The 12,321-nt window shown below is 49.1% G+C and overlaps 1 protein-coding gene across 1 annotated transcript in view; it reads right to left on the bottom strand.

The window, feature by feature from the left end:
• The window catches only part of GAB2 (GRB2 associated binding protein 2), a 189,905-nt gene that overhangs the window by 3,539 nt on the left and 174,045 nt on the right, over positions 1-12,321 (bottom strand). Inside the window, exons 4-9 of the mRNA XM_030332821.1 lie at positions 6,140-6,732; positions 4,794-4,888; positions 3,545-3,809; positions 2,751-2,841; positions 2,378-2,480; positions 606-731 (exon numbers count right to left, since the gene is read on the bottom strand). Coding sequence (XP_030188681.1) covers positions 606-731; positions 2,378-2,480; positions 2,751-2,841; positions 3,545-3,809; positions 4,794-4,888; positions 6,140-6,732 — 1,273 coding nt within the window. The remainder of the gene's footprint in view (positions 1-605; positions 732-2,377; positions 2,481-2,750; positions 2,842-3,544; positions 3,810-4,793; positions 4,889-6,139; positions 6,733-12,321) is intronic.

Raw genomic sequence — 12,321 nt, 5'->3', positions numbered from 1 at the left:
CCACCCTGACTGGCCTCAGGAGCCTGTATTCTCTTTCTGAAACTGGCCTTTAAAGCCCAAACTGCATCATCACTCCTGCTCATGTAACAGCCTCTTGTCAGCGCTCCTGATTTCCCAACTCCTAGGGGTCCCAGGTCTTCCATCTCTGCCTCCACCCACCTCCCTGTGGCCACTCATCCAGAAAGAATTTGCTGGGTGCCAACAAGCAGCAGCCAGCAGGGAGCTCTCACAGCCACCCAGCCGTCTGGACCCGGCAGCTAAGTATGCTTCCTGTGGAGGGCTTTCCGGGGCCCAGGCATCCCCTCTGCAGGTCCCCGTATCAGAGGCACTTAGTTGATGCACCTAGACAGTGAGTTTTCAAAGAGGAGCTCAGGACCAGGACACAAGATCCCATTCTGTCACCCTGAGCAGCTCCTGTGTCCTGGTGTGGGTCCATTTGCTCAGCTGTACAAGGGGGATGGACTGGCTGAAATGGTCCTAGGGACTTCAAGCACCCATGTGTGTGAGAGAGAGGAGGCATGTGAGCCCTCTAAGACCCAGACTAAACGAAAAGCGGTAGAGTAGCCGGCAGCCGCGCACTCCACTACTCCCACCGAGCCCCGTACCTTGCGGTGGGGGCTGGGGGAGCTCGGCTGGAAGTCCAGGGCCAGATAGTCAACGCTGCCCGTGCTCTTCTTAGGGGCCGGACTGCTGGTGCCGCTGGGGATGGGAGACGCAGACACTGGGTTTTGCTATCACAAAGGAAGGAAAAACCATCAGTCAGTTGAGGAGACAGAGTAACCCACCACCTGGGAATACACACATCTCTGGGAGGGAGGAGAGTGCCCGCTTGGAGTCATGCACCAGGGCCAGGGACTTCTCATGTTCTCATTTAAGCCCTCACCGCAACCCTGTGATGTAGGTATTATTACTATTCTTGTTTATATAAAGCTGTGGTTCAGAGAAGCAAAGTGACTTGCCTACGGTCGTACAGTTCATGAGCAGGGATGGGAGCCGGGTCTGTTTTTAACTCCCAAACCTGTGTTGCTCCCACTGTGCCAGGCCACCTCCCTTCTGGGCCGTCGGGCCAGATCTCCTCAGGTTCCCTGACCGACCCGGCCTTGGCTTGCTGGCCCCTAAGAAGGGGCACATTTCCTTTACGCCCTGCAGGTTGGAAAGTCTTCTGTTGTACCAAACCTGCTTCTCTGAAGCTCCTCTCCCTGGCCCGGTGTGGGGCCATCACCCGAAAGCAGCTCACTCCCACCAGATCTGAGCAGGGCGGCTTCAGCCCTGGGCTGCACAAGTGATACGCTCTAGGCTCCTGTCTCCATCAAGACCAACTTGTCTACGATTTTCCTGAAGTCATATTCTAATGAGAATGGCAAAAGTCCTGTGTTCTGTTTTTGGCTGCTTACTGTTGGTTGATTCGTTTCTTCATTATTCATGCAGCAACTCCCAGGTGCGGGGCAGCCATTCCCTCTCCAGTGAAAATCTCAGGGAGGAAACTTCTCCTGTGCTGCCTGTGTTTATACCTCTACCGTGGCCTTCACCACCGTGAGTCATGTTATGTGTGTTTGGCCACCCCTGAGGAGATAACTCAATAAATGCTTATGCTCAGGGCACCTGGGTGGCTCTGTCGGTTAAGTGTCCGACTTTGGCTCAGGTCATGATCTTGTGGTCGGTGAGTTCCAGCCCCACGTCGGGCTCTGTGCTGACAGTTCAGAGCCTGCTTCAGATTCTGTGTCTCCCTCTCTCTCTGCCCCTCCCTCTCAAAAATAAAGTTAAAAAAAATGCTTATGCTCACATTCTTGCTCATGTTTGTGGCAACAGCACAAAGATTTTAACAGGAAAGAAGAAAGAAGTCAACTTTGAAGGATGCTCTAGTTATTCTCTACATGCTCCCTATGACTATTCTGAAGCCCCTTTCTAATCGCCTGGACTGCTAAACCTTCTGGGGCTCCCTGTGCCCCACAGGAAAGTCCGGACCTCCCAAGACAGCATTCAGGGTCCTTCATGATCTGGATTCAGCACAGCCTCCACCTGTAGCCATAGTTAACGGTCATTCTCTGTGTTCCCTCCTTCTACATGGCCGCCTTCCCTCTCCCCAGCCCGATATGACTGCCCATCCCACAATTGTGTCCCCAAAGCACTGGCTCTCCAGGAATACTGACCATGCCACCCGTGTCACAGTCATGAGTGGCAGACCTTCTCCGCCCTTTAAAACCATGGCCTCCTGGAGGGCAGAGACCGTGTCTTCCTTGCCTCTATCATTACCCCACAGTGCTCGACACACTTGTGCTCAAGAATTGCAGCAGCAAAGTAATCACAAATCATGGGTAACTGAGGTGGTCCCAGGATAGTCTGAGGGCGGCATTCCTGCAGACCGCAGAGGACGTACCATAGGGACGTAGTTCTCTTCGCTGTCTCCGGAGTCCGTGCTGGTGATGCTCTGGGTGGAGATGGGGCGGCAGTACTGGGAGGAGCTGGAGTTGAAGGTGTGACTGGGTAGGGAGAAGACAGAGTAAACTCAGGGGGACAGTTCTGTCTCCACCCTCGCAGCTCCACCCTCCATTATCACATTCGGATCTGATACAGAACGGGTACAATCACTCCCCCTCCACAGATGAGGAAACCCAGCCCTGAGAGACCAAGAGACTGCTCAGCTACCGCCAGCATCAGCATCGGGATGCAGCTCTCTGGACCCCACCCTTGCCCTGGCCAGCCCTCACAGCCCTGTTCCCAGGTCCCGCATCCACAAACAGATAACTCACACGGCCCTCGACCAAGACTTGGTGACAGGTGACTTGAAGGGGAGCTCATCGATGACAGTGTTGTTTCTCAGGTCAAGTGGTGTTGGCTTTGCTGGAGCAGGAACAGAAAGTCAAATGATCAGCCACACGATAATGCCACACATACACACGCTTACGTATAACACACAAGTATATTTATAAATACTTTCGTATTCCCACTTGTAAGCAGGGAAACTGAGGCTCAGCAGGTTCTATAATCTTTGCCTATGTTGACAGGCCCTGAAGCCATGTCTTCAGATCCCAAATGATACTTTCTCTGCACTGTAGCAATCATATTTTCAGAATCCAAAATGGGGACACTGGGTCTGACAACAGATTGTTCCTCCCAGATTTAATACTCATCCCGTATCCTCCAACAGCATCTCATACTTTATAAGGCACTTTTAGGTATGTTACCTGTGTCCCTCAGTGCTCTAGGAGGCAAGTATTCACGTTTCTCAAGTGAGAAACAAGGCTCAGAGATGCACAATGATTTGCTTCTAACCCCATGTTGGCAGGTGGCAGAACTGCAACCCGAATGTGTCCTGTCCTGCTCATGCCTGCACTCCTGCCCAGGCTACTCCAGTAGCTGGTCCCTAGACCACTGGAATGAATTTGAGTGTTTGTGTATGTGTGTGAGAGTTCGAGGGTTCAGAGACTAAACACTTCCTTGCAAGGAAAGTTCAGGATCCACCCGATCCCCGAATGAATGCAAATGAGTGAAAATGGTTCTTGGACACTGTCCAGACATGGGACAGGGGAAAGAGGAGACTTACCTTTCCGGTCAGGTTTGAGGTTGCGGTTGACAGGGGGTGGCTGGATCTCACTCCCTCGGCTGGGGCCCCGGTGCAGAGAAAGGGCTGTTGAGGGGTAGCCAAGCGCGTCAAAGTGATGGGGTCCTGGGCTCATGGGGATGTAGACACTCTGGGAATTATCACCTGCTCGCTCCATGGCCAGCAGGGTGGAGGAACCTGGATTCATGGGCACGTAGTTGTCCTCAGAATTGGCGCTATCTGACCGGCCTACAACTGTTTTCCCTGGCTAGAGGGAGAGTGGAAGAAATACAGCAGTAACTACCATGAAGAAACAAGAAGGGGTGAGAATTTGTATACAAGGCAAAAGGGAAGTGGTAACTGAGTTAGCTGCCCTGGGAAGACCAAGTAGAAAGTGCAGTGGGAGGCAGAAAGAAATCAAGTCTGTGGGTCCCTTCTAGTTTCCATGATCCCTTGTGACCCACTTAAAATTTTCAATAAATCTTTCGAATAAGTACCCTTGGTGGCTGGGTCCACAAGGCTTTCTGGGTGTCTGACCAAGGCTGTGGTGGCCCAGGCCACTGACCACACAGGTTTGGTCTAGAACCCTTATTCCACCTCAAGTCCAGACTCACCATTAGCAGGTCAGAGTCTCAAGCCCTAGCAGGGCAAGGAGCATAAAGTAAAGCTTGGCCCTGGCTGGCGAGGTCTGGGCCAGGTGCGCTTCCCTAGTCCAGCTCTCGGTGTGACCGCCGTGTTGCACAATGCAAGAACCCTGGCTATAGCCTTTCTTCCACTCCTGCCCTGTCTGTCCACACATACAACTAAGTTGCTTCTGCTTTAGTTACCCAATGTCTGGTCTTTCCAATGGGCATGAGGCCAGGCCCTAGTCTGTCGGAGAGTCGTGGTCAGCCCTGTCCAGAGGCCAGCCCGGGATCCTGCACTCAAATCATAATTCTGCCACCATGACTGGCAGAGCACTGCCCCTAACCGGAGTCTCACACCATAGGCCCTCCTCCAGGTGGGACCTCAGAGCCCAGGTCCTCTGCATTCTAGAACCGTCCTACTTATTGGCAGGGCTGGTAGTCTTGTAGTCTAGCACACTTCCACACCAGACACCTGTATCTTACTTTCTAAAAACCCAGGGATCTGAACTGAGACAAGGAACTAGGCAGGGTCCTATGAGGGAGATGCCACCACTCCCTTGTTCCATGGGGTGTGAACTTTAGCCCAGCTGGGCTGGCCTGAGGACCCCTGGCTGACCCCCACTCACCAGGAAAGAACGGACCGCATCACTCATGGACTCGGCAGACCGGCCTGCACTCTCTCCTCCTCGCTGGGGGTACTCGTAGGATTCACAGGAAGAAGCTACGAGACAGGAACGAAGATTCACACGCACTCCCAGCTGATCCATGTGCTGACACTTCCCCAAACCCTCACCAGTGTTGCTCAGGGTCTTACTCCAGAAGATACTACCCTCAACCCCAAGTGATAGGGTATTACTTCCATCATGTCATTCCTCAGTTCAAAAATTCCTCCCAGACTTCTAGATCTAGCCCCAGTGTTGGCACCAACAGAGGATCCTTTCTGAACTACTTCTTCCTACAGGTATGCGCCTCTCCTTTAACTCCTATACCACTGAATGCCTGTCCCACTCCCTCAGGTCATTACTCGTACAGATACTACAGGAATAAGGATACTTGACTAATTTTCATGTGCTTTTATTTCCCCAACTAGATGTGAGCTCTCTGAAGGGTAGGGACATGTTTTATACACATATGTATCATTTCAATTCCAAAGCACAAGGTGATTGATTGAATAGTTGACAGACTGAAAGAGTACTGTGCCGAGACTCAGGACCCCGGGTCCAAGTCCCACTTCTGGCACTGATGGACTCTGCAACCCTGAATAAGTCTCTTAACTACCACAGGCCTCATGGGAAATGGGAGACTATGAGGCTTTGTCCCACCAAACTCTCAGGCTCACTATGTGGCTTCAGCAACAGGGTGGGTAAGAGCAGACTTCGCAAGCTATCCAGCAAGATGAAAATGAAAGATTAATATTACTGTAGTTTTTCATCAAACAGAGGTGGCTTATGCAGAGCTGGAACGTGCTCAGGGGGAGTCAGTGACAAGAAAATGTATATGCTTCAGAGAGACGTTCAGACTTTAACCAAAGAAATTCAAGTATGGCTTAGAAAATATTTAATAGCTCAAAATTTGTTTTAATAGTCTGTTAGCCCACATAGGTTTGGCTCCAGTTTGAAATGGTCCTCTAAATTTATTTGTTCAGTCTTTGGTTTTATATAAAAATGAATCAAATACTGTGATTTGGACTTTGAAACCCATAATAACTTATGCTGTGGTTAACCAAGAATGTTCCATCTCCTTCAGTACAATAGTAACTTCTCTCAGACAGAGTCGGCCACACTCCTGCACTGCAGAGTCTCCTACTAGCCTCCGGCGCTGGGGCACCAGCTGGGAAGGGTCTGGGTACAAGACGCCTGAACCTGTGGTGGGCCTAGGTCTCCTCGGTATGGATGACCAAAGGCTAGCACGTTACTGAGAACTGCCACGCTCCCTCCCTTTCCCCAGGGTCGCAGCTGGGGTTTACACCAACCTCGGTGGAGCCGGCTGCTGTCCATCGCCGGGAGGGTATTGCGCCTGGGGATGGTGGCAGCGGCAGAGACGGATCTGCTGCTTTCACTGATTGGAGGTCTCTGCTGAGGACTGCCCCATCGAGGTGTTTCTGCCTGACTCGGCTTGGGGGGCCGGGGTGGGGGAGCTATGGCCGAATCCCCAGGAGTGGCCACTGCCATGGCATTGTGGTTCTTGTCCAGCGTGAATGTCCTAGGGATCTGGTAGGCTGAGAGTGGGGTGGCTGGAACGTCCATATTGTCCACCAGGAGGTCCCCAAACTCCCGACATAGAGTGTTGCTGGGTGTCTTGAAGGTGTATATGTCCTCATTATCGGTCTCAGAGCCTGTAAGGCTGCCCTTGGTGTGGCCGTGGGAGGCCAGGCTCCGGGGGAGGTCGTAGGTACTGTCTCTGAATTCTGTATTGTGCCGGCTTGGCTTGGGGAGGCTATAGAAGCCATGGACTTGACCGCTGACCCCATTGACGCAGTGTCCATTGCCCTGGGCAAGTTTCTGTACAGCTGTGTCGCTCCTCATGAGAAACGAGGCCCTGGTGCCCTGAGAGAAGCTGGCACTCCTAAGAGAGAGAAAAAGGGAAGGGACGGGGCAGGTTAAAGGGGGCCAGGACCGTCTACCCGGGACACAAACTGGCTCGTTCAAAGCCCTGTGTGGCTGACTGGTGAGGCAAAACAGGCTGAGGAGGCAGGCTGGTTTCTCTTGATTTACTAGCTGTGTGACTTTGGGCAAGGCACTTTCTCTTTCTGAGCTTTAGTTAATATATCTACAAAAATGATGATTAGAAACATATTTTAGGGGCACCTGAGTGGCTCAGTCAGTTAAGCTTCAGACTTCGGCTCAGGTCATGATCTTCTGGTTTGTGAGTGTGAGCCCCACATCGGGCTCACTGCTGTCAGCACAGAGCCTGCTTTGGATCCTCTGTCCCTCTCTCTCTCTCTCTCTGCCCCTCCCCTGCTCATGCATTCTCTTTCTCTCTCAAAAATAAATAAACATTAAGAAAAAAACATACTTTGAAGGCTGTTTAGAAATTCGACTCCAGTATGTCTAATATATAGATGTTCAATGGTGTTAGCATTTATCCCTCCCTCTACCCCCAGCCGGCTGTGATTAGCCGAGGTCGCTCTTACCCTTCAACCTTCTGGATAGATAAAAAAGACAGCTATACCACCGATTTGTTTGCTGCTGTAAGTACCACAGAATACATACATTTGTATACAAAAGCCTTGAGACAGTGGAAAGAAACCATAAGTTGGTGTCACAAACTAACAAACAAATCACTTATTTTATGTGAGTGTCGGTTTTCCAACGGTCAGCCTTTTGGAGGCTATAAGCTTCTTTAAGAATCTGATTAAAAGTTCTTGGCTCTTCTGGTTGGCTCAGTCGGTTGAGCTTCTGGTTGGCTCAAGTCGGTTCAGGTCATGATCCCAGGGTTTTGGGATTGAGGCTCATGTCAGACTCTACACTGAGCATGGAGCCTGCTTGAGATTCTCTCTTTATCCTGCCCCTTTCCCTGGCTCACGCTCTAAAATAACGTAAAATAAAGTAAAGTAAATAATAACTAAAAAATGAAAGTTCTTTGCACTTCTTACTTGCATGAGGCAAATCTTGTATACATACAAATATGCACGTTACAGCTGGGGCAGGTGAGGAGCTATAGCCCTCTGGGGCCAATCCATGGAACTCTGCCTTATAGAAGCTCTTTTAGCTCTTGGGGAGCTTGTTATTTATAGATGTGGCCACCAGATGGTGATAGAAAATAGGGCCCAGTAGTTTAGAAAGAGGAAGGCTCACAGGGCTAGTCTAGGCCAGGCTAGGCTCTTGTAAACTTGCATCCTTGACTACTTGGGGAGTTCCATTTCAGTCCCCAACCCTTTAGCGGCCCTCCTCTCTAGGCCTCAGGGTTCTTTCTCCTTTCCTATTCCATTTCACACAAATAACCAAGCCAAGGGCCATGGGCCTAGATGACTGAACAACTAGCCTTTACATAATGGAGAGCTTGGAATAAAGGATAGGGGGGGCAATGGTAGATATAAGGTTGGATGCCCCCAGTGGCACTGGGATCTGTTCATTTAACAAACATTTACTGATGTCCTATCTTCCATCTGGGCTGGGAACAGTAGATACACAGATGCCTCCTGTCCTGGGGGACACAGTGGTAGAGGAGGTGACATACATACAAACTCATTACAATCACGTGGGTGAGCATTCGGCTTTTGGCAGATTTATACTAACCCTCCCTGGCAGTGGTGGTAGAGAATGTCAGGGGAAGCTTCTTTAAAGATCTTACCTTTGAGTGAGTCTCGAAATAGGCCAGGCAAAAAGCAAGAGAAGGAAAAAGGTGTTCTAGTTAGATGCATAAAGAAGTAGAACACAACCTAGCAAGGTAAAGGAACTGCAAGTTGCTCAGGCTGGAACAAGTGTTAGGAGGTAGGGCTGAGCGGTGACATGGAGGGCCCAGGCTGGGGCTGCTGGGAACAGGGGAGCCCCTGGAGGATTTTAAGGTGGGGTGGGGGGTGGGGAGCACATCACACATATCCTGCAGTAACCCTAAAACACTGTTCAATGTTTCACATAATTTTATTCCAACCTTCACCTTATTCAAGAATGAACTCATCATCTTCTTCCTGTCTGAACAGTCTTAGGAATGCACCACTCACTCAAGCCAGGAACCCAGGAGTTACCCACATTATAATTTCTCACTCGATAACCCTATCAGGTCCTACCGAATCCACCCCAGTTCCGGTCCTCCTGGCTTTTCTTCTGCATAAGTGAAAGGGCTAGTAACACATCTATCTCCCTACAGTCTGCCGGGACCTCTCTGATCCTCCCTACATCCTACAGACATTTACTTTCCTGACGTCCCAGCTTACACATTTTCAACACTGTCCCACTGCCTTCAGGACTAAGCCATATTCCAGATCTAATTTACGTCTCTAGTCTCTCCTCCCTGTTTCCCCTCCAAATCTGGAACCACTCAGCTAACTCCCCTTGTTCCTAGTGTGCCCCACGCAGCCAAGCTTCTGGGCTTGTTGTGTTGTTCATGCGGTCTGAAAGGCTTCCCGCTGTAATCCGGCGAGCTCCTGCTCCCATTTATCCCTTAAACTCAGCTCAAATGACACACTTTTTAAAGCTGTTTCTGACCATCCTCTACCTCCAAACATAATCAATCACTTGCTCAACTCTGTTCTTGGAGCAGGTAGCAATTATTATCTGGGTCAGTTACCACTGTACTTGTCCTCTCCACCAGACGGAGATATTTCCTCCAGGAAAGAAACTGTGTCTTAATATTCTTCCTTCCTCGGCCCCTGGATTAGCGCTGTCACAGGGGGAATGATGCATAAATGATTGCTGAATGGACAAGTCAATGAACATATAAGTAAACGAATGAATAAACAAAAGTGTTAGTGCTGCTGGCCCATCTCCTGACCTTGGCCACGCTCTGGATCAGCAGACTGAAAACCTTCCCCTTCAGGACCCACTAGATTATGTCCCAACGTCCTGCTGTCCCATCCTCCTCCTCTTCAGTTACTAAGCTCCTCACTTGTCCCTAAACGTGGCCCATGTGGTCTATGCTCCAGCCCTGCGCTTGCATTATTTACCTTTCTCTGGAAAGCTTCCTTGATGCATTAGAATTTTACACAAAGTACAAAAAAAAAAAAAAAGTGCTTTTGCTCCACAAAGGTGTGACAGGCCTTCTAATTCTCCTCTTCACTTTAATTACTCCTTCCCCTTTGCTCCCAGCACACACTGTACTTCTACTAGAGCACTCACTCGCCTCCTGTGAAAGCCGTTCGAGGCCGGGTCTCACCGCTTCCACCTGCCCCTGCGCCCTGGCACAGTGCCTGACATGTGGCGGATCATGCCAATGCGTGGGGAGGGGGCGGTCATTACTTCAAGAGCCAAGTGAAAGGAGTTACATAAGGGGAACAAAATTGCCGGAAGCTGCGTGCTAGGACAGCAGAACTGGGTCTGCACCGGCCTGGGTACTCTGCTCAGAGTGATGCCACAGCCTGTCCCCTCTGTCCCCTGCACAGAGCAGGAGGGCACTTCTGAGCACTCGTCCTTTACTAGGCTCATGTCAACCTTCCCCAAGGCCTCTGTCACTGTGGGGTCCTGAGCTGCTTTCCTGGGATGAGCACCTGGAAGCGGTGGGTTTTGAGAGAGGCTTCTCTTGCAGGGCTGTGGGCCGATGGAGGCCTCATAAAAGGAATATCCTCACAGTTCTGACAGACAACTATGACCCTCACATATCACACAAGAGAAACAGTAAATGGCCGAGTTGTGCAGGGAGGTGATGGATGCGTAGGGGAGCAGAGACAAGTTTGAGAAAACATACTCCCTCAAGCCCGCGCTCAGTGCCTCTCACTCCCGTTCCTGCGGCTGTTGGTGGGTGTCGCCATCATCACATCACTTCTTACTCATGCTCTGGTCTTAATACCTACCCCAAACCTCCCCCTTATCTTTTATCAACGGTTTCCTAGTTTTCCTCAGCACTTTATTTTGCAATAGTTCTTTGGCATTTCTCCATATAATTTTATGTACGGCACAACACCATGATTTCACCCTTCTAGACTCCAAGTACCTTAACAATGAAGAGCCCAGTTTGATTTTTAATGGGTATGTTCCCATTTAAGGAAAGCTAATTCACAAATGATTGTAAGCAAAATAACCACCATTTAGTTCTGTAACTGTCACTGGCAATCTTAAGAGGTCATGTGGACCATCCTTCTGCATTTACCCGTCCCACATGGGATGTGTGGATCCTTCCAATGAGGGAAGAAAACTCAGAAAACACTGTTTCACGATCTCCAAGAAGTGAGGTGATCTTTGTATCTCAAACCCTTCTGGCTGCAGGTTTGAGCCCGCCTTCTCATTGTGGTTACAGAGCAAACTTATATATATAAAACTAAATGAAACTAAAAGTTGTATGTTCTCTGCCTTTAGTCAGTCAAAGCCACCCTCAGGTGAATGAGTCAGAGAAGTCTTAGAAATGATTAACCAAAGGTAAGGTCTTTGGTCAGTGACATTTCTGATTTCACTTTTTTTTTTTTTTTACTTTTTATTTTAGAGCACACAAATGGGAGAGAGGGGCAGAGGAAGAGAGAGAGAATCTTAAGAAGCAGGCTACCCACTCAATGCAGAGCCTGACACAGGGCTCGATCCCACAACCCTGGGAATTGTGATCTGAGCCGAAATCAAGAGTCAGATGCTCAACCCACTGAGCCACCCAGGCGCCCCTCTGATTTTATTTTTAATCTACCATATTTCTGCAGAATATTGCTGCAGGGTCAGTAACGCTTTCATTCTAGAATCTCATCACTTGAAATTTCTCTTCCCCCCACCCTTGAATTACAGCTTTCTAAGGCATGTGACTCACCGCAATGTATCTCCCGCTACAGGTTGAACAGACTGCTTGAAATAGGAAGACAGCAAAGGTCTAGAATCTGAAATGAGGCCTTTAAAAGGCTGGAGGGCAAAAATAAATCCAGGGACACTAATTGGTCTTCAAAGACTGAAAGGACTCTGCTTTTCTTGATGGTGTCTGTTTAAAACTCCTTCCTTGGCAATAGTTACTACTTTTGAGGAGTTAGTTATTTTTGTTCAGTGCAAGAGCTAGATTTTAAGAACGAAGTCATTTTGGCCAGAATGCGTATCCAGTACTTGAAGGAAGACGAGTGAGTAAAACTGAAGTAAAAGTCCTGATAAATAATTCATAGTTTTATCTTTTAGGGTGCTTAATTTACTGTAAAACATGTGGAGTTCCCCCATAAATGAAAAAAGGAATAGACAGATGGCTGGTTACTAGCCTCAGTAAATACTGTTTCACTATAATAATCTCAACAGACATATTTATATCTATGCTAGGCAGAGGTGAACGAGCTGGTTCTTGCTTACAAGTCCCTGCTTAGAAGTAACCCTATGAGGTTATTTTGGAGATCAAGTGAGGTTACTAATGGGACGGTGGTTTGTAAACTGTAAAGCATTGTTTCTTTTGTCCAGAACACCTAATATGTAATGTGAATGTCAGAAATAGTACATCCACATACTTACCGATACTTGGTATTGTCAGTCTTTTTCATTTTACCCATTCCAGTGGAAATGAAGCAAAATTGCTCGGAGGTTTTAATTCACATTTCCCTGGTGATCC

Source organism: Lynx canadensis, chromosome D1 (genome assembly GCF_007474595.2).
Source record: "Lynx canadensis isolate LIC74 chromosome D1, mLynCan4.pri.v2, whole genome shotgun sequence".
NCBI lineage: Eukaryota > Metazoa > Chordata > Mammalia > Carnivora > Felidae > Lynx > Lynx canadensis.
This window is presented reverse-complemented; position numbering and strand designations above follow the sequence as displayed.